Source organism: Vigna angularis, chromosome 1, assembly GCF_016808095.1.
Source record: "Vigna angularis cultivar LongXiaoDou No.4 chromosome 1, ASM1680809v1, whole genome shotgun sequence".
Taxonomy (NCBI): domain Eukaryota; kingdom Viridiplantae; phylum Streptophyta; class Magnoliopsida; order Fabales; family Fabaceae; genus Vigna; species Vigna angularis.
Window position 1 is genome coordinate 27379598 of NC_068970.1, and position 25728 is coordinate 27405325.

General features: G+C 39.6%; 1 protein-coding gene across 1 annotated transcript; it reads right to left on the reverse strand.

The window, feature by feature from the left end:
- Positions 1–517: 517 nt before the first annotated feature.
- Positions 518–24766, reverse strand: LOC108342998 (uncharacterized). Its single transcript, XM_017580984.2, has 18 exons — positions 24661–24766; positions 23916–24089; positions 23357–23538; positions 23023–23128; positions 21786–21862; positions 20924–21011; positions 19890–20076; positions 19595–19721; positions 18909–18989; positions 18707–18808; positions 18452–18547; positions 18210–18284; positions 3280–3399; positions 2332–2460; positions 1741–1818; positions 1103–1189; positions 907–993; positions 518–819 (listed from the first exon to the last, which is right to left on the reverse strand). Exons 1-18 carry the CDS (start codon positions 24713–24715, stop codon positions 769–771), a joined length of 1902 nt encoding a protein of 633 aa, XP_017436473.1. The 5' UTR covers positions 24716–24766; the 3' UTR covers positions 518–768.
- Positions 24767–25728: the final 962 nt, after the last annotated feature.

Genomic DNA, 25728 nt, shown 5'->3' on the forward strand with positions numbered 1-25728 from the left:
AATATTTGATTCATGATAATTTGATTAATTATTGGTTTTGCATTTTTTTTCGTGAAATCAGGATTGATTGACTAAGGTGGTTGGCGTATATTATTGATTGATAGCATATAGGTGAGAATAAATGTAGGAAATGACTTACAAACCTAAGGCAGTTATGAAAGCTCGTAACAATATACTTTTTTACATGATTAGGACTGACGTGGTTAGTTTGTAACTTTTGTCTGTTTGATCATTTACGTTACGCTTCTCATCTTTGAGGGTTAAATCAGATTCTCAACTTTTTTGACGTGTCAACTTAATTTCCAAGAATCGCAATTTTTTTGTAGAAGAATTTGAGGGCAGGTTTAAGGCAAGTTTAAACTTCAAGAGCCAAATTAAGTCATGTGAGAATAACTTGCGGCAGGTTTAAAGGAAATTTAAACATTAGTGCCGAACTAGCAATTATTTGATTGAACAGTTTCAACTTCAGAAGTAGCAACAAAGCAAAAGAGGGAAAGAGTGGCCAGTTTTCGCCGAGTTTGTGTATGTGAACGGTATTTCATAAACGTAAACTGGTATTTCTTACCGATTTTGAAACTCGGTCACACAAGTAATCCAGAAAAAGATAAATCATCGCGGATGTTTCAGCTCTGGTATTGAGCTGATGCAACTAATTTCAGAAACATTCGACAACAATAATTGTACAAGAGCTTCAAGTTTAGCTTATCCTTTTGTACTTTGAAAGTGCTAGAACATAATCTGTGAGGTCATTTGACATGGGATGATGATTCACAATTTGGCCTCTAGAGGCAGGAATTTCGGGTCCACGGAGACAACAACCTAGACAAATTATATTATTAGATTTTATTAATGAATAGTCACTAAACAACTAAAAAAAGTATAGCAATATATTTGTTAAGTAAATACCTTCCCGACACTTCTACCCGAATGGAGATACTCAACAGCGTCAGCAACAGAATGTAGACCTACAAATCTCTTTGGATCAATAGCAACCTGTATGAAGAAACGAGAAAGGTTAAGAAATAGAAACGTTAAAGGCATGGCAAACGTTAATAACGAGAATTTTATTGATCATGATATGGATGGAATGTGTATGAATAACCTTTAGCTTTCCCGTAGAGTGAAGATCAAATAGCTTGTCAAGATGTTCTTGCCACAAGTGACCATGTTGAACCAGGAAAAAGCCAGCCTGAAAAGTTGGAATTATGTATGAATAAATAAATCAAAAAAATAAAATGGAACTTTGCATGCGAGCTGTAAGTTTTGGAACGAAAAGCGTTCAGTTTAGAACAATTAAACAAGTGAATGATGAGTTGGCCATACCACTTGTACAAAATTTTATATATTATGGTTAAAAATTCAAACACTATATGGAAAATGATGTTTACATAACCATATGACTACTTGACAGACCTGCTTTTAAGAGTACTGTGCTCATTAAAAAAAGGAAGTAAACTTTGTATTGTAAAGAAAAGGGAAGGAGAGCAAAATTATAGGCATCAACTGATTGTATCAATTTATTGGTGTATCAAGATATAGTTATCGGAACAAGTAATTGTCCCTTAACATCTCATTATTCCGTGCTATGACAGGATTCAGATTTAAAGGCTCAACTTATCTACCAAGAAAATGTTCCACTCGAGAATGAGATGGATAATAAAGCTGCGTAAGTTACAACTTCTATTAACAATGAAATAAGAAATCAGCAAAATTAAAAGGGCAGCCTATATTGCTACATACCACAGTTTGGCTCTTAGCTAAGAGCTTCTCACATAGGCCAGGGTATTTTGATGGTGTCCAACCCTTTTCTCCTTGATACTGGAATGAATGCACATAACAAATGAAATCAATATTGTTCATCAACACTACATTTCTTAAGAGGTCAGAAACAACTTACTGCAATCTATAATCAAGCACACTACTATCGAGGGACTAAAACAGGGTAATAGCTTCATACATTCTTCCAACAGTCTACAACAGATAAATGGGACAGGGAGACTAGAAGTAAAAAGAATTCGATATTACATGTAATATAGCCAAGCTAACATCCAAATTTCATTCCAGACATCTCAGATGAGTTACAGAATTTCATGTTCCTTTTAATTTGTGGCTTTGATAAGAAAAGGTTAAAATCTAATTTTCACTATACATAATGAGGATAAAATCCAAGGTATTACGTGAATTAAGAATCATTAATGAGTCAATACTACCTCTTAAAAAAAGAGAGTGTGGAGAGTAGTGGGTAGTTTTTAGGTTTGTTATAGTCGCAGTGAAATTTTCAGGAGTGCTGTAAAGGACAAAAAAAGTGGCATGATAAGAAAAAAGAAAAACCTGAGAAATCATGCCAATAATAATGAGTCGTCCATGAACTGCCAAAGCATTCAAGCACAAGTTTAACATGTCACCGCCAACAGACTCATAGATGATATCAATACCTTTGGGGAACTCTTCCCTCAGAACCTGAAAAATTAAGTGAAAATTTTAAACATGGTTGATTGGAAGCAGTTTACATAATTTATTCCAATAAAAACTGGAGCCACAATTGAATCAACAAAGTAAAGATGCCCACTCTGCACTTAAATTGCGGTCCTGATTTGAACAGTGATTAGTCATTAAATATTTAATTTATGGTGCTTAATTGGCCGTCAGTATATAAAGGATCGTCTTCTCCATCGCTGTTCAGTCCCTTCAATTATAATTCATTGTTCTTTAGCAATCTAATCTTCTAAACAAGGAAAACAGGGAAACAATGTACTAAAAAATAATCTAGAAGATCATACACCTATTTTCTCTAATTAGAAAGATTTTATAAATATTTTCTCTAATTAAACAAATTCTATAGATATTTCTTCTAATTACAATAATCAATACTAGATAGTTAATAGTATCAGGGATATTCTGGTAAATGGGTGAAAAACTCATTAAATAAAATAGAAGAGATAACATAAGCAGTTCCCATAAAAGAATAGAATTTGTAAGAAAGTAAACAACTTGTTGGATATTTCAATTAGTACATACATAAAGGACCAGAAAAAGTTTGTCATAATGTAATTGTGTTGATTTCAACTAATGCTCTTTTTTAGGGTCTAAATATATGCATGCATGTCTTAAGGAGCCAACGATCAGGGAAGAAGTTATTTACAAGGACACAACAACCATCTGAATGGCTAATTAGATTACAAAAGATATTATTTTAACTTGTCCATTTTAATAACAATCACAACAAAAGTAGTTATGGTTAGCAGAACTCTCAAAAGAATCAGAGCATTTAAAACATACAGATTTTATATCTTCATTACGATAATCTATGACTCTGTCAACTCCCAACTCCTTCAGAAGCTTGGCCTTTGCCCCACCTCCACAAGTTGCAACCACCGTATTTCCTGCTAATTTTGCCACCTGCACAATAATCCAAATTTTAAGGTCAGGTAAAGAAACTTTCATGCAGAGAAATTACATAGAAGTTTAAACTAATAAATCTAGATTCAAGCACCTACCAAACTATCTACTAATAGATTTAAGCAAGCTTTGTAATTTTAATTCATTTTTGTTTATGCATGAAATGATTTTGCTACTACACAGTCCACCGATAATGTCAAATGTTTTAAGAAAGAGATAGTCTATCATGAGTGTTTCATAGATTTGGTAGAGTATATAAAAGGAGAAATAAATAAGGAGGTAGTTGTAACCTCCTACAGTTGTAACATGTTGTAACAGACTCTTATATATAATCTGGGTTTAGGTTGTCAGGAGTTTAGTTTTTTGGGTTTTTGGAGGAAAATTGTTAGGTTTCCGTAATTGAAAACCTAATTTCTCCTCTCTCGCGAGTCACAACAAGAACACAAAACAGAAGAATGAATGAAACGTATTGATTTATTTGCACATTAACAGTATCAAGAGTCAATGTACAAGTATGGATGTAAGTATGGATGACTGCGGGAGTCTAATCCCCCTCCTCAGGCTAAAGCCCTGACTATACGAGTAAAATATAACCTATCCTGCAAACAGGACAATTATTCTATTTATAATAGTTTCTTCCCTCCAAAAATGTGGTTACAGTTATGTTTCCCAAACCGAGACACCAGTTCCATTATTTAGCCGAACGACTCCTTCACCTCCACTCCCTTATCCGTTCAGTGTTCTTCTCCTGCCCCCTCTGCATGTAGTCGCTCGGCCCCATCTCCCTCACCTCCGTTCGACTCCTTCCCCATCACCTTTAGCCGTTCGGTTCCTTTCTTCCTTCTTCTTTTATATACTTTCCAGCCTCTATCATTACCCTCCGCCTGAAAATTAACCTTGTCCCCAAGGTTTAAGTTCGAGAAATTGATCTTGTATTGCCACAGAATCCTCCCACGTGGCCCCATCAGCTCCACCTTCCTGCCACTCAACCAATATTTGTTCCACCACATCCTCGCCTTGTTGTTGTTGTCTTCTGCCCAACACACGTAGTGGCCAAAATGAGGGCCTGCAAGCCCTATGGTAACTCCTTTTCCACCCTCTTTGTACCTACAGCCAGCTTTAATTGCGACACGTGAAACACAGGGTGTATCCTTGTTGTGTCTGGTAATAACAACCTATAAGCCACCTTTCCCACCTGCTGCACCACTTTAAATGGCCCGAAGTACCTCGCCGAAAGCTTTGGATGTAACCTTACAGCCATAGAAGACTGCCTATGGGGCCGAATCTTCAAGTAGACCCAGTCATCAACTTTGATCTCTGCTGGTTTCCTCTTGCGGTTAGCATGTTTGGCCAATAATTCTTGAGCTCTCATCAAATGAAATCTGATCTGCTGCAACGCCTCGTCCCTGGTTTGTATTTTATGCACCATTTCCCTATCTGGGGGCAGTCCTTTAGGCTCTTGGAACACCTCCTTATATCGTTCCAGTATGTTCTCCGATTCTTCTCCCTGTGCTATGGTCAGCCCAGAAGTTAATTCTCTGGTTTCCTCTCCCTCCATACGTCCCGGGCTCCATACTACAGTTACCGTTTCTATTTCTGTCATTTTGAACAGGACCTCTGGCGCAACCACTTCTTTGGCCATGTGGGATCCCGCTGGATCGTTACCTGCTTCCCTCCTTGCCTAAAGGCCATAGTTAGTCTTCCCTAGTTAGTCATCACCTCTCCCAGTTTCGCCAACCAATCGACTCCTAATATCACATCAACCCCTCCTAACTCGAACAGGTAAAATTGTTCCTCTATCTCTACTTCTCCTATCTCCAATATTACATTCCTGCAAAGCCCCTAGGTCCTTTTCTTCTGCCCATCTCCCAGGCTCACCTGATACTGCCTGGTCTCCTCCACCTCTAAGGCCAACTCCTCCACTAACCTCTGAGATATGAAGTTGTGGCTTGCACCACTATCAATCAGAAGTAGCACCGATCTCCCATTTATCTTCCCATGAAGCTTCATCGTCATGGACTGAGTTAATCCTTCTGCAAAGAAAGCCGAAAGCTCCATCTGCTTCTAATCCACATCAGCCTCCGTTCCTTCCTCCTCTTCGACCTCATCTTCACCCAATATAGTCACCCTCAAGCTTCTTTCTAGGCACCTATGGCCAAAGGTCCGTCACAACGAAAGCAGCGACCCTCCTCTCGTCGCTTCAAATATTCCTGATAAGGCAGGTTTCTCATCCCTCTTCCCCTATTATCACTTGCTCCTATCGCCCCTGTCCTTTCCGCCACACCCGTAGGTGCTCCTTCCCTTTTTACCGATCTGACACTTTCGTTTCCTCCGGATCTACTCATTCCGCTCCAGTTAGGTTCTATTCGGCCAACAGTCCCTTCTCCTTCAGCGCTTCGTCCCCACGATGATGGGTTCCTACTTCCGCTCCAACCTCCCGCCTTATTACTCCGGCGAGCTTCTTCCACATCTCTAGCAATGCGCATGGCAGTCATCAATTCGCAAGGATTTAGTATTCGAACCTAATCGTGAATCTCCCCCTATAACCCCGCAAGGAAATACCCTAACAACTGCTCTTCCAGTAACCCACTCGTTTGGCCCACCAGTACCTCAAATTCCTGAACGAATTCGTCCATAGTGCCCGTCTTCTTGGTCGCCGCCAGCCGCTCGAAAACAGTACCCCTGTTTCGTCCCCCGAATCGCATTACCAGCGCGTCCTTCAATCCTTCCCACGATTGGTTTCTCGACTTCGTCCTCCAGAACCGAAACCAGTACCCTGCACTCCCTTCCATACTAATGTAAGCCAAGTGGATCTTCTCTTCCTCCGAAACGCCTTGTAATTAAAAGAATTTTTCTGCGCGATTGATCCAGTTGAGAGGATCAAGTCCCTCGAAAAGGGGCAACTCTACCCGTTTTCGTCACCCGCCATTACCTTCGCCGCGCTCCCCCTCTATTCCTCCCATCTCGTCGTCCCGCCTCGTCCCTCGATTTCCGCTTACTGACGCTTGACTACCGTTCGACCGCGCCTCCTGGTCGCACGCCCTTACTCCCAGAATTCGCATGACCTCTTGCAAGTCTTGCCGAATCGCCTTCGTATCTTGGTTCAGCGCTGCATTTTTCGCCTTTATTCCGTCGACCGCTATCTCCATGTTTTCCAATTGGTTCTCCAATACATTCAATCTTCCATCGAATCTGCCCTCCATTGCTCTTCTCTCCCTCAATTGGATCCGACAGGTCGGACCAATTGTTAGGTTTCCGTAATTGAAAACCTAATTTCCCCTTTCTCGCGAGTCACAACAAGAACACAAAACAGAAGAATGAATGAAACGTATTGATTTATTTGCACATTAATAGTATCAAGAGTCAATGTACAAGTATGGATGTGTATGGATAACTGCGAGAGTCTAATCCCCCTCCTCAGGCTAAAGCCCTGACTATACGAGTAAAATATAACCTATCCTGCAAACAGGACAATTATTCTATTTATAGTAGTTTCTTCCCTCCAAAATTGTGGTTACAGTTATGTTTCCCAAACCGAGACACCAGTTCCATTATTTAGCCGAATGGCTCCTTCCCCCACTCCTTCAGCCGTTCGGTTCTTCACCTCCACTCCCTTATCCGTTCGGTGTTCTTCTCCTGCCCCCTCTGCATGTAGTCGCTCGGCCCCATCTCCCTCACCTCCGTTCGACTCCTTCCCCATTACCTTTAGCCGTTTGGTTCCTTTCTTCCTTCTTCTTTTATATACTTTCCAGCCCCTATCATTAACAGAATTAATTGGGAAAGTTAAGGTACCAGAAATAAGAAAGAACAGTACAACTCTAGATAGTTAAAGAGTGCCTAGTCTCTCCTAATTTCCAGCCAATTCCACCCTCCCCTGCCACTATCTTCCCACGCCTTATACCCATACAATAGAATCACTCCTCTCCTACTGTGTCGGCTTAGCAGTTTGTTACATGGAAGGATTCTTCTCATTCTCTCTCATGCCATTTTGATCCCCTTTGTCATTCCTTCTCTGTCTAACATACGTGATGGCCACCTCCAAGTGCTCTCGAACAACCATCCAAAAGGTGCAGTGAACGGAAGCAGGGAAAGATGAAAGATGCAGCATAAATTGAAGAAATGGATGAAGCAAAGTGGAAGGTAAGGTGCATGTGTATGGTGCAAACTGGCCTAGCCAACCAACCTAACCAAGAAAGGAGGCTAGAGGAGACTAAGAAAGTCTCTGGACAAATGACTCTCAAAGCAAGAAAGGGGTTAGAGTGATCTCAACAGCATTTCCTTACATAAGCTCAAAAGTGAGAAATACAAGGGGTAGGGTGCTGAATTTATAGTGGATTCAGCCACCTTGCACAAGCATCAACCACACCTCACATATCAGATGACACATGGATGCACGTTTTTCTAAGTGTTTGTACACGTATTTACAAAGCACGAAAAACATGACTATTCTAGAACATCGTTGATGTTGGGTGGCCCTAGTCTTCGCTGGGTGCAAGTTTGATCAGCAAGGTAAAATGTGAGGCACCATGTGGCTTGCACTGGGCTACTTTAGGCTGCGCTGAGCGGTCCTCTGCTTTCCAAATTAACTTGCCATGATTCTTTAGCTTTTGATGCCTCCTCTTCTAGCTCCTCTTACATTCTTCGGATCATTCCTCTAGTAAGAGGTCCATTGGTTTGCCCTATTCCATCAATACACCTTAGATATTTTGGGTTTGGGCCTAACTATTTTCGAGTTCCTATCAACACTCCTCTCCTCAAGATTTACATTGTCTTCAAGGTGGAAATCAGGAAAATGCTCCTTGAGTGTAAATAAAGCTTAAGGTCCTCTCAAAATACCTCAATTGTTGTACCTTGTGTTTTCTACCACATTAGCAGAAACAAATTTGTTCATAATAAAGTCAATTAAGAACTTGTCTTTAATGTTTCTGTAGTTTCTGGTTGTTCTATCTCTGTTTTTTTTTCTATCTCCATTTCATAGACGTACGACCTCATGTCCAAGAATTTAAAGAAATGGCAAAAAAAACAAGCAATCTTTAGTGTTAAAATAGATGTCAGTTATCTTTGGAATTAAGGAATCAAGGGAGTATATGTTGCAGTACCCCCTCCAAGCAATACTATTATTAGCCGTGAGAGGCCCAAACGTGTGAGTCACATGCCTACATGCTGGGATGATTTTATTCACTATTAGCTAATGAGTCAGCAAAGTTCAAGAACCTTTTGCGTTGCACATGTTTGTTACCCATTAGGAAATATTGTTAGAAGGGTTGGTTATATATATGATTGTAAGTTCTATTACGGGGGAATCAAGTAAAAAGTATTTTCTCTTCCTCTTTCTCTCTCTAGGAGGTTTCTCTGTCCTCGAATACAGAGACTACTCACATACTCCAACATTTTGGTGCTCTCGTTGCTTTCCACCATGGCTGAATATGTTCGCAAGACTCAGTCGAAAAAAATGGATGACATGAATCTCCGACTCTCAGCCCTTGAAAACCACCCCCCTTCTCCACCTCCTTCTCCCCCATTTTCCTCACCTACTAATCATTCCTTTCATCGCCATTTTCTCAAGCTCGATGTTCCCCGCTTTGATGGTTCTGACCCGCATGGCTAAATCTTCAAGATCTCTCAGTTCTTTGACTATCACTCCACACCGGAGGAAGAACGGATCACTGTCGCGTCTTTCTACCTTGACGGTCCTGCTCTTGCGTGGTTTCAATGGATGTACCACAATGGATAGATTCACTCATGGCCACAATTACTGCAAGCTTTAGAGACCCGTTTCGCGCCCACCGCCTTCGATAATCCTCAGGGTAAGCTTTTCAAGCTAACTTAAACCTCCTCTGTTGTTGTTTATCTGAGTGAGTTCGAGGCTCTTGCTAATCGGATTGTTGGGTTGCAACCCCAATTTCTTTTGAGTTGCTTTATTTCTGGGTTAAAACCGGAAATCTGTCGTGAGGTACTTTCTCAACAGCCTCAAACGCTATCTCAAGCTTCTGAGTTAGCTGGCCTTCATGAGGAAAAGTTCCATGATCTGACTCGTCTAGTTCGGCCGTGTAGTGGTCTTCCTGGCCCGTTGCCGCCACTGACCCGCCCGCTCACTCCACCTCTGGTTCCTTCGGTTCCTCTGAAGCAGTTGCACCCTCTTCTACCTGCTCCTCCTCCGCACACACACTTTAAACAATTAACCGAGGCGAAGATGGATGATCAACGTGAGCGTGGCTTGTGTTTCAATTGTGACCAAAAATTCTCACACATCCATCGCTGTCCTGCACGTGACATGTTGGTTGCTGAAGAGGATGATGACTCAGGCGATTCTTCTTTGCATGCTTCAATTATGGAACCCAACCCGCCAACTCTTTCAGTACCCATTATGTTAGACCTCTACTGGTGTATAGTAGGAGAAAGACAGTTACATAACTTAACTGTCTAGGCAGTTAGGGGGTTAGGGGGTCGGTTGAGGATACCTTGTATATAAGGGAGATTAGTTGTAAGTGGAGGGTAGTTAGTGAATTCATTTGTTTTGATCAGGAACTTGTTAGTCCTGATAGCGGGAGGTTAAGCTCTCTTCTTTCTGTAACCATTACCTGCATATTGAATAAAGGAGATTGTTTCAGTTCCACTGTGGGTTGTGTGTGAGTTTAGAGGCGTGTTTCTCATAGGTTCTTGATAAAGAACCTATCATTTGGTCCGACCTGCCGGATCAAGAAGGAGAGGAATCAGTGATGGGAAGTCAGACGGAAGGAAGATTGGACAATTTGGAGATTACGGTGGAGGGAATCAAGGATGAGACAGCGGCGATCAGGCGCGATATACAGCAACTGATGAGGGTGATGGGTGGAGGTCACAATAATCAAGGAGGTGGCTCTGAAGGAAGTAGCAGCTCTGTGAACGAGAATCAAGAAAGGCGCGACCATGGGGGAATTCCCCAAAATTAGCGGAATTTCATGTGTCCAGTACTGGGGGGCATTCGGGAGTGTTTCGAACCTATAGAAGGGTAGCCCAGTCACTATACTGGTTGGGGATGAAGAAGATGGTAACGGAATTTGTTGCAGCATGCGTTATTTGCCAGCAACATAAGTATATGGCTGCATTGCCTCAAGGGTTACTCCAACCTCTGCCGGTTCCGCAGGCGATATGGGAAGAGGTTAGTCTTGATTTCATTGTTAAGTTGCCCAAATCTCAAGGTTTTGATGCAATCCTGGTAGTGGTGGATAGGCTAAGCAAGTATGGCCACTTCATAGCCTTAAAGCACCCATATTCTGCTCGCACGGTAGCGGAGGTCTTCACCCAAGAGATAGTCCGTTTACATGGGATTCCGATGTCAATAGTAAGTGACAGAGATCCTCTCTTCCTTAGCATTTTTTGGAAGGAGCTCTTTAAAATGCAAGGTACTCAGCTCAAAATGAGCACGGCTTATCATCCAGAAACGGATGGCCAAACAGAAGTGGTAAACAGGATTCTTGAAGGATATCTACGGTGTTTCTGTTCCGAACAACCGAAGAGTTGGAAGTCGATTCTACCATGGGCAGAATACTGGTATAACACCAGTTATCAGGCTGCAGCAAAATGTTCCCCTTTTGAAGTGGTATATGGGCGCTCTCCACCAACTTTGAACAGGTTTATTCCGGGAGAGACAGTAGTTGAGGCGGTGGCACAGGATTTGATGACCAGGGATGAGGCATTGAGACAATTGAAGGATCATTTAAAAAGGGCTCAGGAGCTGATGGTTAATGTTAGATGTTAAGATGTGTGTTTCTGTTATTTGGGCTTAGTCTATTCTGCACTAAGGGCATTGGCCCATATCTTACAATATAAATAAACTACCCTATGTGTATGCTAAACACACAAGGGATATTCTCTCCCAATCTTCTCTATTTCTCACATGGTATATAGAGCACAGGAATAGTTCCAATCAACTCCACGGTCTCCGGCACCCATCACTGCCGCTATCGTTGCAGTCGTCGCCGCTGCCGTCGTCTCCATCGCTGCTGTCACCGTTGCCGCCGCCGCCGCCGTCGCCGGAGTTCCAGAATCGACCGGCGACCACACCATCGGAATCGTCTCGGCCGGGCGACCACCGTGGTACGAAGATCGCGGCGAACGGACCACCCACGCGCCTCCACGCGCCGCCGCAAGAGTCACCGCTGCCGCCGCGCGTGCCGGCGCGTCGCCGGAGCTTTCCGCCGCCGATCAGCACCGCCGTGATCGCCTCCTCGCCCTCTTTCTGGATATGTGGTCGTTGCGTCAATCGGAGCACTTTGAATTTTTAGGGTTTTTCCCTCTCCATGGCTGCCCAACTTGATGATCGGAATCGGTCTCGCCAACCAGGTAAAGGACGTCCAAAATGTGACTACTGTGGCAAGCTAGGCCACAAAATTGATAGATGTTATGCGCTTCATGGACGTCCTCCTCAACCTATAGCAATGGCTAATTCTGATCCACCTCCCCGATCACCGTCTGCAGACCATCCTACTTCATCAAATACCATAAATAACCCTTTACTCTTTCAGGAATTTCTCAGATGGTATGAGGACCGTCAGCACTCTAGTTCCACTACATCTGCTTCTGTTATACGCACAGGTACTCCTTTTGTTGGTCTGACTCACTCTCTCGGATCTTGGGTCCTTGACTCAGGCGCCACCGATCATATCACTGGTAACAAGTCCTTGTTTTCTTCCTTGTCATGTCCGGTTAATTTACCCTTGGTAACGATGGCTGATGGGTCTAGAGTCTCATCTCATGGTATTGGTACTGTTCATATTTTTCCGTCCATATCCATTGATAATGTACTTTATGTCCCTGGTTCTCCTTTTAACTTATTGTCCGTAAGTCGTCTAACTCGTTCCCTTAATTTTGTTATTTCATTTACCAAAGATTCTGTTTGGTTGCAGGACCGGAGTTCGAAACACATGATTGGCACAGGATGTGAGTCTCATGGCCTATATCATCTCAGCCCTTCTCCACATGCTGGCGTAATCATGGAGTCACCATCCCTTCTTCATGCTCAGTTAGGTCATCCCAGTCTTGTCAAACTGCAGCAACTTGTTCCGAGTCTGTCCAAATTATCAAGTTTTTCGTGTGAGTCTTGTCAGTTAGGTAAACATACTCGTAGTTCCTTTCCTCGTAGTGTTTCACAACGAGCGTCATCCCCTTTTTCATTAGTTCATTCTGATATTTGGGGACCTAGTCGTGTTAAGTCAACTTTAGGATTTCAGTATTTTGTTACCTTTATTGATGACTATTCCAGATGTACTTGGTTGTTTCTCATGAAGAATCGTTCTGAGTTGTTTTCTATTTTTCAAACTTTTTTCAATGAAATAAAAACTCAGTTTGGGGTTTCTATTCGCACTTTACGCAGTGATAATGGCCGTGAATACCTTTCTCAACAGTTTAAACATTTTATGGCTTCTCATGGCATTCTTCACCAAACCTCATGTGCTTATACCCCTCAACAAAATGGGGTGGCTGAGCGCAAAAATAGACACCTTATTGAAACAACTCGTACCCTTCTCATTCATGGTCAAGTACCCTCACGTTTTTGGGGTGATGTTGTTCTCACGGCATGTTTTCTTATCAACCGCATGCCATCTTCCGTCCTAGAGAACAAAATCCCTCATTCTATCTTATTTCCTCAAGACCCTCTACATCCATTACCTCTTAGAGTTTTTGGGTCTACATGTTTTGTTCATGATTTTAGTCCTGGTCTTGATAAGTTATCTCCTAGGTCTCACAAATGTGTCTTCTTAGGATTTCCACGGTCACAAAAGGGCTATAAGTGTTTTTCCCCTTCCCTCAATCGTCATTTTATCTCTGCTGATGTCACTTTTGATGAATCTTCTTTTTACTTTACACACCTATCTTCTAGTTCTGTACCTCTCCCTGTTACTGTTGATATTCCTCTTATCTGTGATCCTCCTGGTGATGCTCCACCCATTTTGTCTTCTCCTTCTTTAGACTCTCATTCACCACAGGATCATCCTTCACCTCCACCCCTTCAGGTTTATAGTCGCCGTAATTGTCTCCCTCATGACTCACTTCCGGTGCCGCCTCATGTGTCTCCTCCGGCTCCAGCAACTGAGTCTGACTTGCCTATTGCCCTCCGTAAAGGTATACGCTCTACCCGTAACCCTTCCCCCCATTATACTGTTCTTAATTACCACAGATTATCTCCATCTTTTTATACTTGTCTCTCATCCATTTCTTCTGTGTCAATTCCCAAATCTGTGGGTGATGCCTTAACTCATCCTGGTTGGCGTCAAGCTATGATGGATGAATTAAGTGCTTTACAGGAAAGTGGAACTTGGGAGCTTGTCCAATTACCATCTGGAAAGTCTGTTGTTGGTTACAGGTGGGTGTATGCTATCAAGGTTGGTCCTGATGGCACAATTGATCGTCTGAAAGCTCGACTGGTTGCCAAAGGCTACACACAAATTTTTGGTTTGGATTATGGTGATACTTTTTCTCCAGTGGCAAAAATGACCTCTGTTCGCCTATTCATTGCCATGGCCGCTCTTCGACAATGGCCTCTTTACCAACTTGATGTCAAAAATGCTTTCCTCAATGGTGATTTGCATGAAGAAATTTATATGGAGCAACCGCCTGGCTTTGTTACTCAGGAGGAGTCATCTGGATTGGTATGTCGTCTTCGCAAATCCTTATATGGCCTAAAACAGTCTCCTCGGGCCTGGTTTGGTAAATTCAGTTGTGTTGTTCAACAATTTGGTATGTCTCGCAGTGAAGCGGATCATTCAGTGTTCTATTGTCACTCGAGTGCTGGATGTATCTACTTAATAGTGTATGTCGATGATATAGTTCTCACAGGAAGCGACTATCTTGGCATCTCTCAGATGAAACAACACCTTTGTCATCATTTTCAAACCAAAGATCTTGGCAAACTCCAGTACTTTTTGGGTATTGAAGTAGCACAATCCAATGATGGTATTGTCATATCTCAGAGGAAGTATGTGTTAGACATCTTGGAGGAAACATGGTTAATGAACTGTAAATCTGTTGAGACACCTATGGACCCTAACATCAAACTCCTACCAAATCAGGGGGAGCCTTTCTCAGATCCTGAACGGTACAGAAGACTAGTTGGTAAATTAAACTATCTTACTGTTACGCGTCCTGACATTTCCTTCGCAGTTAGTGTGGTGAGTCAATTTCTAAACTCCCCATGTGAAGACCATTGGGATGCAGTTGTTCGCATACTGAAGTATATTAAAAGATCACCTGGAAAAGGTTTGCTATATGGCCCTAACAACGATACAAAAATCGTTTGCTATTCAGATGCTGATTGGGCTGGTTCCCCTTCTGATAGGAGGTCTACTTCTGGATATTGTGTCTCTATTGGTAGCAACCTGATATCTTCGAAAAGTAAGAAGCAAAGTGTTGTGGCAAGGTCCAGTGCAGAAGCAGAATATAGAGCTATGGCATCAGCTACTTGCGAGCTTGTGTGGCTTAAACAGTTGCTTAGTGAATTGAAATTTGGAGATGTCACTCACATGATACTTATATGTGATAATCAAGCTGCTCTCCATATTAGCTCTAACCCTGTCTTCCATGAGAGAACCAAACACATTGAAGTTGATTGTCATTTCATTCGAGAAAAAATCATATCCGGAGATATCAAGACTGAGTTTGTTAACTCAAGCAACCAGTTGGCAGACATATTCACTAAGTCCTTACGAGGACCTAGAATTGATTATCTTTGTAACAAGCTTGGAACATATGATTTATATGCTCCAGCTTGAGGGGGAGTGTTAGATGTTAAGATGTGTGTTTCTGTTATTTGGGCTTAGTCTATTCTGCATTAAGGGCATTGGCCCATATCTTACAATATAAATAAACTACCCTATGTGTATGCTAAACACACAAGGGATATTCTCTCCCAATCTTCTCTATTTCTCACAGTTAATTAGGCCAATAAAAAAAGGAGGGAAGTGGAGGTTAAGGTGGGAGACTGGGTCTACTTGAAGATCAGACCCCACAGGCAAGCTTCCATGACAACACGATTACATTCCAAGCTCGCGGCACGTTATTTTGGGCCCTTTCAGGTGTTACAGCAGGTGGGGAAGGTTGCCTTCCGTTTACAGCTACCAGAATCGGCCAGGATCCATCCCGTTTTTCACGTTTCACAGCTGAAGAAAGCTATGGGGGAGAAGAGGATAGAGAGTGAATTACCCCCAGAATTACAGGCAGATGGGCCCATGTTTTGGCCGGTACAGGTATTGGATAGGAGGCAGAGGCAGAGTGGGGAAGAGGCAATACCACAGGTGTTGATCGAGTGGCAAGAAGGGGATCGAGAGGGAGCTACTTGGGAAGATGTAGCAACTATTCAGGAACAGTATCCTGCCTTCAACCTTGGGGACAAGGTTGTTTCGGAGGAGGGTGGTATTGTTAGACCTCTACTGGTGTATAGTAGGAGAAAGACAGTTACATAACTTAACTGTCTAGGCAGTTAGGGGGTTAGGGGGTCGGTTGAGGATACCTTGTATATAAGGGAGATTAGTTGTAAGTGGAGGGTAGTTAGTGAATTCATTTGTTTTGATCAAGAACTTGTTAGTCCTGATAGGGGGAGGTTAAGCTCTCTTCTTTCTGTAACCATTACCTGCATATTGAATAAAGGAGATTGTTTCAGTTCCACTGTGGGTTGTGTGTGAGTTTAGAGGCGTGTTTCTCATAGGTTCTTGCACATTACCACTAATGACCCAAATCCGACCCAGCTTAGCTTGAATGCCTTGTCAGGCTTTGGGGTTCCCGAAACGCTGCGGGTCTCAGGTCAGGTGGGCCAATTTCCGGTAACAGTTTTGGTGGATGGGGGCAGTACTCATAATTTTATCCAAGAAACGGTGGCTACTATTTTGGGCGTATCTCGTAGCCCAATTCCAGTTTTGAAAGTTATGGTGGGGAGCGGCGAAGTTCTGTTATGCAGGAAATTATCTACAGGGGTTGAATTGCTTATACAGGGGCATGTTTTTAAGGTGGACTTATACATATTGGGAATGACTAGGTCTGACATTGTTTTGCTAAAGAACATTTGCATTGTTTTGTAAGCCTTAAATAAAAGTTGGAGACCATGGACAATCAACCAAAGAAGCTTGGTGAGTTAAAGGAAACAAAGGAGGCAAAGGAAGAGAAGAAAAGAGTGTTTTCCGGATTGAAGCAAATAGCTTCCGGATTTGAGTTTCAAAGGGATTTAGCTTCCAGAATGAACACTGCACTCAGCCACCTGCACCGTGCGCCCAGCCAATGCGAGCCAGCTTTATACATTTATCACGTTTTTAATATGTGCTTGGCTGAAATGTGAGCTCCAAGCTCCCTAGCTTCTCCAACACACTTCATTTGTGATGTATAGATACTTTGCAATTCAAAAATGGAGCCCTTTCTTCACCTATAGAAGAGAGGTTTGCTCCTTTGTAAAAATCAACTTGGAAATTGATAGTGAAGTGCTGTTGAGATTACTCCAGACCTCTATTGTCTGAGTTCAACGTTTTGTGCTTATCCAACACCTTCTCCTCTAGCTTCCTTCCCGTTGGAAGGCCTTCTGAGCTTGAGAGGTTTCAAACATACACCAAACACATACTAAACCTTCCATCAAACACCTGGTGTGCACCTTCGTTTTCACTCATCCACACCATCCACTCATCATTCTGAGTCGTGGAGATGCTTGAGCATGGAGCTTGGAGCTGCTTCCATAAGTGAGTTTCTTGGGCTAACCGAGTTTTATTGGAAGTTTGTGAAGGGTTATGCTTCCATTGCTCACTCTCTCACCGAGTTGCTTAAGAAGGATAATTTTCATTGGTCACATGCAGCACAGGATGTCTTTGATGCATTGAAGAAGGTAATGACAGCAGCTCTGGTTCTAACATTGCCCAATTTTTCTGAACCGTTTCTTGTTCAAACCGATGCTTCGGGCACGGCCATGGGTGCGGTCCTTTTACAGGGAGGTCACCCCATTGCTTACTTCAGTAAGGTATTCTGTCCTCGGATGATTCGTGCATCTGCATATTTAAGGGAACTTCATACTATTATCAGCACTGTCAAGCATTGGCGACAATACCTTCTTGGTCATATTTTTGTAATCCAAACAGACCAAAAGAGTTTGAAGGAATTAATGTCACAAGTGATCCAGACCCCTGATCAGCAGCACTATTTGTCCAAGTTGTTGTGGCCGATGCTTTGTCTCGATCGATCACAATGTCCCACGTCGGCCTCTTGTCTCTTATTGACTGTCCCGCAGTTTGTCTTCTTGGACGAATTGAAGAAGGAGTTTCAGAGTGATTCCTCTTACCTTGCCATGTTGGATAAATGCGACATCAATCCCTCCTCCCCTACCGAGTACAAGAAAGTGGATGGCTTTTAGTATACAAGGGAAGAATCTGGCTTCCTCCAAATTCTCGTTATAAGGCAGCAATATTCCGAGAGTTTCATGACACCAATACTGGGGTCATGCTGGCGTCGCCAAGCAATCTTTAGTGTTAAAATAGATGTCAGTTATCTTTGGAATTAAGCAATCAAGGGAGTATATAAAAGAGGTTTTTGTGTGACCTCAAGAACAAGTAATGCTTGAAAAAAACAAAGAATAAATTAGTGTATCCATGAGAAATGTATACTATATAAAAAGAGTGCGAAACTCAGACTAAAAGATACAAAATCCGCAGAATTTTTTGCAAAACATTAATTTGTTTATCCAGGTTTGGCCTACAACTACAGAATATCAACAAACTTTCAATTTGATGGAACAAATAGTTTCTGAAAAGATATGCACAAATGCATATGGTTGAGAAAGTGGCACAGGATTTATGAAGTACCTGAACAGCAAATTGCCCAGTTCCTCCAGCTGCAGCAGTTACAAGGACCACTTTTCCAGATTCCATCCGTCTTTCCTTTTCAATGTACAAAAGGAAACTAGGGTCAGAACAAGCTGAAACCAAATATAAGATTCAAATAAAGTAAATAATAGAGAAACTTGAGTTACATTGATATGAACGATGAACAGAGAAGTAACAAGGATACATCTGAACAAAAGGAGAAAAATCTTATATTAGTTAACCTTTTCTAGCGCAATTGAGGCTGTTAATCCTGATGTAAGCATGGCCACAACTTCAGGATCTGGTCTAGGCACCGGAAGGGCATGTTTTGAAGGAATCTAATCAATGTAACAAGACATCATCAATAGCTTACATTGTCATAAGAATCACCTCAGTATCATCATCTCGTATGATTTAATAAATACGTAGTACGTGGAAACTCCAACATTTATCCAATTAATATAAAAAATATTAACATTATGTTAAGCACTGCCCACCATTATGAATTCAGCATAGCCTCCAAAAGTCATGAATGCACAAGGCATACCAATTTTCAAGTCAGTGACAGAGTCCCCAACTGCTGCAATTATTCCTACAGCCTAAAATATAACAAAAAAATGTACAAATATAAGTAGCAGTCCACTGCATCAAGTGGTATACTTCATATCTTGATATCTACAAATGGGGATATTTCTATACCTCAAATCCTGCATCAAATGGAAGACGAGAAGCAATATCATTGCTGTTTCCACCAAAATAGCGGCCTGAGCTAAAATTTACCTACATTGTTTTGTTAGAATTATAGATTATAGATTAAAATATATGTTCTAGATAATTAGAGGTTATAACGCTTGAAAAACAGTGTAGCGGGGAGAAGCTTTATATTGTAAAAAAAAACTAATATTACTCAATATAGATACTTTGTATTTTTCCAAGTCATTGGCGTCAAACAAGTACAGATTAAAAAATGAGGACCTGTTATCATGAGACTCCACATGTTTTATCCACGAACACACACTACAAACATGATAAATTAATGATGTTTTAACATACTTGAAGAGTTGTAACATACTTAAACAATAAATAAACAGTGCCTTGTTTTATTCTACATGTACAGAAAAGTCACGTGTTTATTAGATTAGTGTGTATTTTGTGGTAAGCCGTTCAGTTTCTGACTTGAACATGCATGTGTTGAGCTAATGCATAATTCTTCAGTTGACAAGTTCAACAGTGAAGGTTGTATCTTTTCCCAAAGTCGAGGCTGTTCTTCAGCAAGTTAGAGCACGGACATGTCTCTTAAGAGAGACAATTGAGAAAGAAAGAAAGAAAAAAAAGACTAAACAATATGCATACACAAGTCCTCTTAGAAAGATATCTGAACTTACATCACTAGCATTCACACCAGCATAAATTATCTTAACAAGAACATGCTTCGGCTTGATAGGTAATTTCAGTGGTGTTCTCACAATGCTTGTTGCATTCCGAAAGTTATGAGTCAAGGTGTGGACAACTCTGCAAGCAATAAAGCATCTTTCAATTAACTAAATTGTGAGAAGAAATAGTCATCAGATCCGTCAATTAGAAGATATAAATGGTCCCTTTCTAACCCTATGGAAATAGAAAATAAACATCCTCCTGAGGCAGTATATTTATAACAAGAGAGACAGTTCAAATACACACATTTTCTCAAAAGTCTCGGGAAGTTTAATTGATGGAGCTTTATAATCGGATCTTCTCTTGAAACGAGAGGAACGTACTAAGTACTTTGCTTCTTCAGATGATGTGGGCCAGTATTCAATACCCCGACGATTTGTAATCCATAGGCAATGACCAGCTTTACTTTCATCCGTAATGAGCTCAAAAGCACCTTGAGAGGTTAAAATGCTTTCATATCAAAATTCATGTGTACATAAGAAACAATATTATTAACGGCACAATTTTCAAACAAAATAGAATTATTGATAGATACAAAATATGCACTAAACCCAAATAATATTTTTACAAGAAACTTAAAATCTAATCAAACGAGGAAATATATTATAATAGTTTGGGATTAAGCCTAATTCAACTCTAAAAACTAACTCATGACGTGAGATTTGCTCTTCCCATCTCACTAAATTAGACTCTTAGTATATCACTGGTCAATGTTAACACAAGCTCATGTCAAAGATTGGATATATTGAATAGAAAGTTTGATAAACTAGACATTTGTGTGTAGGCTGATAAGTGTCCAATAACAGTGGCCATATAAGTTTAACAATAATGAGTAATAGACTCTAATATCATCTAATAATAAGGAATTGGGACTAACTCCACACCAAAAACTAACTCATGAAATGATAGTTGTCCCTCACTTGTATACTTTATTTTGGTCAAATTGTTAAAATAATAGAGAGGCATAGGCTAAATCCTTATATATATAGAGCACACAGGGTTAAACATTTATAAATAGTTAAACATAATGCAGAATTTACTCTCAAAATACTGTCCAAGATACTTATAAAATACTTAGATACAATACTAATCATGTAAGATAATTTCTAGATATGTTTAATAGAAGTGATGCACTTAAGCGTGTTATATTATTTAAAGAGATGTGCATGCAAAGCAGCAGTTACAAATTTGTGATTTAAAAAGCTACGAAGTTAAGGAACAATGCGGCCACTCTCTTTTGCTCAAGCCACATGAGAGAACAATGAAATTTATGGACTTACCTTTCACCACCATTTCCATAGGTACAAAGCCCCCCATCAAGTTGATCAATTTGGGATCTATCTTCAATCCCATCTCAGTTTCAACAAACTGCACCAAACTTTGAACATTATAGCTCATTTTAACAAAGAGTTACAATAAATTTTGTTCTGAAAATCAAAACACATTTAACACATGTTGGTCTGAAAGGCAATGGTCCTGGTTCCAACCAAGCTTTCAAGTTTGAGACTCTTGAACAGAAAAAAAAAACGTTGGGATGGGAAGCTTTACTTTCCCTAAGTAAGTCCTTGTGACTCGACTCAAATTAGTTGCGACTTGGAACTTGGGACCCGAAATAGCATTTGAATATTTCGGTCCAGAACCAAAAAATAACGAAACACATTAATGATTTAACAAAATCAATACCCAGGAGTACTAGTCTATTCCATCTCACAAGGAAATTTTTTCAGAAAAATTCTAGTCAATTTCAACAAAGTATCTAATATTTCTCACAACAGTTAGAGATATAGTTAAATTATAATATAAGAGTAAATCTCACCTTACAAATCTCTAAGATGGTACCAAAGTTTATCCTAGTCAGATTTATTACACCTATCACACCACCTATTAGTGTGTCACTATCAAATCACTCACAAATATCCAGTTTCATGCTCAAAATGTCTAATCGTTGGCATGAGGTATGTTGAAGATTACATATCAACTAAAGATATGGTAAATTTATAATATATAAGTGGATGCAAACCTCATGTTATAAGTTTATTTTGTAAGATTGAGTACAAGTTTAAAATCTACTTTTTAAGAATTTCCATAGATTGAAGAATAATAATATAACTAAGAACATCCATTCTTCAAATTCGATCTTACCTCAGGGCAAAGCACATTGACTCGAATTCCTTGACGTTTGTATAGACGAAGTGCTCTAGAAAACATAACAACACCACCTGCAGAAGTATATTTTAACATTTTAGGAAGCAATACAGTAACTTAATTTACATAAATTCTATAGATACAGATTTGAAACCATTATTTAAATCTCATTCAAAAGCTATATTACATGTTTTTATCTTTATTTGAAGTTTTTTAAATATATGTTAAGCAACAACAAGGAGATTTCACTATCAGTGACTGTTTCCGTTTTCTATTTTTGGAACATATAATTAGTTATATTTGAGGGGCAGAAGGAGGTGCAACTCAGGATCAGAAGATAATCACAAAATTTCATGATTTGGATAACAGCAAACCCAAAGCAAACCCCATTCTTAATTAAATTTTGAAACAGGCAAAAAATTTTAAAAAAGATGAAAATCTTAATAAGTGGTCGATGTTTTAGAGTATCAGATAACATTGCCTAGTAAAGTAATACCGCTGACAGCTGTAAACAGATATCACTATTCATGATATAATTTTCACAGTTCGTCTAGCTAGTTAGGTAATCTTGTATAATGATAGGTACCCAGATTTATTTTAAACTGTAAAGACTTCCAAGACAGGTTCTTGGATGTTCACCCAGAAAAACTAGATAGCTTTATTAACAATGAAACAAACACAGTAATCTAAATGGTTACACTAGCCATGGTCTTTTGAGAGGACCAGACTCTCCCTAGCCTTTCCTTTACAAAACTTCCTAAAAAACTGCTAAAAACAATTGCTTACATAGACTTTATAAAAGTCTGAGACAACAAAACCTACCCACAGACAGTTATAACTGTCTGTCCCTTTTATATCTCGTAATCAACTAAATCATACAGTTTCTCTTCTGCTCTGAACCTTTCCTTTGTACCTATCATAAAACTCTCTATATACGGAGACCTCTGTGTACTGTTATCATATGTGCATTCAATAATAGTTCCTCAGTTTTCTCTCAAATACCTCAGAACTGGTTCTCAAAAATAGCAGTTCTAAATTTTATAGCACGCTAACACTGGCCGTTGCTTGATCCCTACTTTAAGCTAAATGGTCATCCACAAGTATGAATGCTCATGTTGTTAACAGCTTCACTTAAGTTGAATTGAATAGGTCTTTAAGCTCTTTTGTCCGGCAATTTTTTTTAAAAAATTTGTTTTGAAGAGTGTACCCTGATCAAAGCTGGTAAATAACAAACCTTTAGAGCCACTGTATATTGGGTCAAAGAGCATTGGATAAAGACCGGAAGCAGAACCCAAGTTGATAATCACACCAGGCCTTTTGGCAGCTTCCATGGCTTTAATCTATTAAAATGAAGATAATGAGTTCCAACAATAAACAATGGTTTTGGCCCCTTTCTTCTCATTTAAACAAAAAATAGTGAACTCTAGTATGTGATCTATAATGTGATTATGCGGGAGCAAATTATAATATTTATGTCATTTAGATCGTCAAACAACTTTCTTTTCACAGCATAAAGCAAATAATTAATCGAAGGATATTGGATAAACGAGGTAACTTATCAAGCTTACCGCAAGGCGAGTGGAATCAATAACGGCAGTGAAATTCACATTAACAGTGTGCCTCCATGTTCGAGTGCCATCTGTCTGATCACTACGGAATGGTGTAGAACTAGCAATCCCCGCACTGTTAATACAAATGTCTAGACCTCGATATGTCAAGAAGTGCTTTTGAAATGCAGCAGCTAAATCCCCTGTAAATAATTATGAATTAATATACATTTACGTACACCAAAGATAATCTAAACAGCAAATGCTTGTATGTTTGCGTGTGTAGATCCCACCTCATAATAGTTAAAACTTAGAAATTGGAACTTGGAACACAGAATTCATTTACAGATTATGAAACTTTATCATATGCGTTCTGCCATTCGAGTCTCCATAACTACATATTTTCATGTTTAAGTGGTGTTACTTCACTACACCAAATGGAAAGACTAAACTTCTATTGAAGAACAAAGGAAGATTTGCTAAGGATCTTAAAAAGAGTCTATAATATAAGAAAAGAATTCCAACTTCCAGCACCCAGAAGCCAGGTGAATGGCTTGCTAATAGATTATAACCCACTTACTTGCATCAGTCACATCACATTTCACAAACATTGCAGAGGGAAATTCCAACTTCGAATGAAACTTGGTGTTAATTTTCTGAACGAGACTTGCAACTTCTCTTCCATTTGCTTCAGAGAAATCCACAATAGTGATAAATACACCCTTCCTTGCAAGAGCTAAGGCAAGACCCTTGCCTATACAAAAACCAGAAACATAGAATCACATCACACGCTAAAATGGTACAAGTGAATCACGTTATACAACTAAATTTCATCGAGTGTATATTTTGGTTGCAGATGCATCAAAATGTCGTGACGTGCTAGCTTTCTTAAGCTTAACTTGGTTGTAGTCTCTTTCAAAATGGATTTTAAATGGTGGAAAATAAATTTTGATTCATAAAAAAATCATAGTATTTATGAAAAAAAATATCTAAACAAACTAATTCATATGTAGTTTGCTATATTTTCTCTTCCCAATTAAACAAATACCGATTCTTTATGAAACGGCACCAATGAACGAAGTGCTTACGCAACAAACTGTCATAGTGAAGGAATGAGATCCTTAATTCGAAAGAGCGCCAATACATTTAACAGTTTGTGTTAATTAAATTCAGGAGTGGCAAAATTTTCGAACATAGCTCGCTAAATCGGTTCCAAAAGTCAACTGAAGCTTATTTTTTAAACTATTTGAATTCGATAATTTCGAAGTGAAGGAGAAGAGTGATGGATAAGATTATGAATAACATAAAGGAGAAGAAGGAGTTACCGATTCCGGAGGCACCACCAGTAACTAGTGCTGACAAACCAGGTTTGATTTCCATTGCTATGTTTACACTTCGGCAGCTACGATCGGTTGTCACAAAAATGACGAGATTGGTGATATAAATAAACGAGATATGATACTATATACGGAAATAGATTTTGTCTAAAACACGTCAGCAGTATTATTTAATAAAAAAATAAAGATGGAAAAAAGATGAAAAAGTTCTTTTTAAGTTAAATAAATAGATATCTACAGAAACTTTTATTTCAAATTTTGTAAACATAATATTTAGGTTATATATATTAAATTACTTAAGAAGAAACTTTTATTATTATTATTATTATTATTATTATTATTATTATTATTCATATTATTATTATTATTGTTGTTGTTGTAAAACCCAAAAAATGGTATTTTTAGAAGTGGTGGTAGTCTAGAAATAATGAAACTCAATTATTTTAATATTAAACGGTTTTATTATAAATAGTTTTGTTATAAAAGAGTTTCATTATTTTAAAATATGTCATCTCTATAGAAATCATTTTTCTAAAGTTCTATACCTTCACTCTAAGAGTTCTAGCTCCTGAGTCATCTCTTTGACGATCAAGAGGGTACCTAATCAACCACGGCAACGAGGTCTACGTTCCTATCCGATCAATTTCTTCAATAAAGTAAGTAAGTTTTGACTCATTTTCCCCCTTTCGTTCCTAAATTTGTTATAGAGGAATATTTGTACTGTTGCATGTGAAATCATGCATCTCCTATATGTTATTGATTCATCTAGAGTTCTAAGGACTTTATCTGTTTTAAATTTGGTGTTTCGTAGGTTCGTCTAGGTATTCTTTGTGCTTCAAGTAATTGGCAGAGCGTTTTTAGAGTTGGACAGTTTGTTTGAGAGGTAAGGGAAGCTAGAATTCTTGCTTTAGTATGATTATATTAATAATTTGGTATTTCTATGAATTGTTGTTGATTTTGAAGAATTTACTATGATTGGGTGTTTTATAAGTGTGTTTAATTGTTAATTTGGATGGTATGATGTTGAGTGCAGTTATAATTGTGTGTTATTGATAT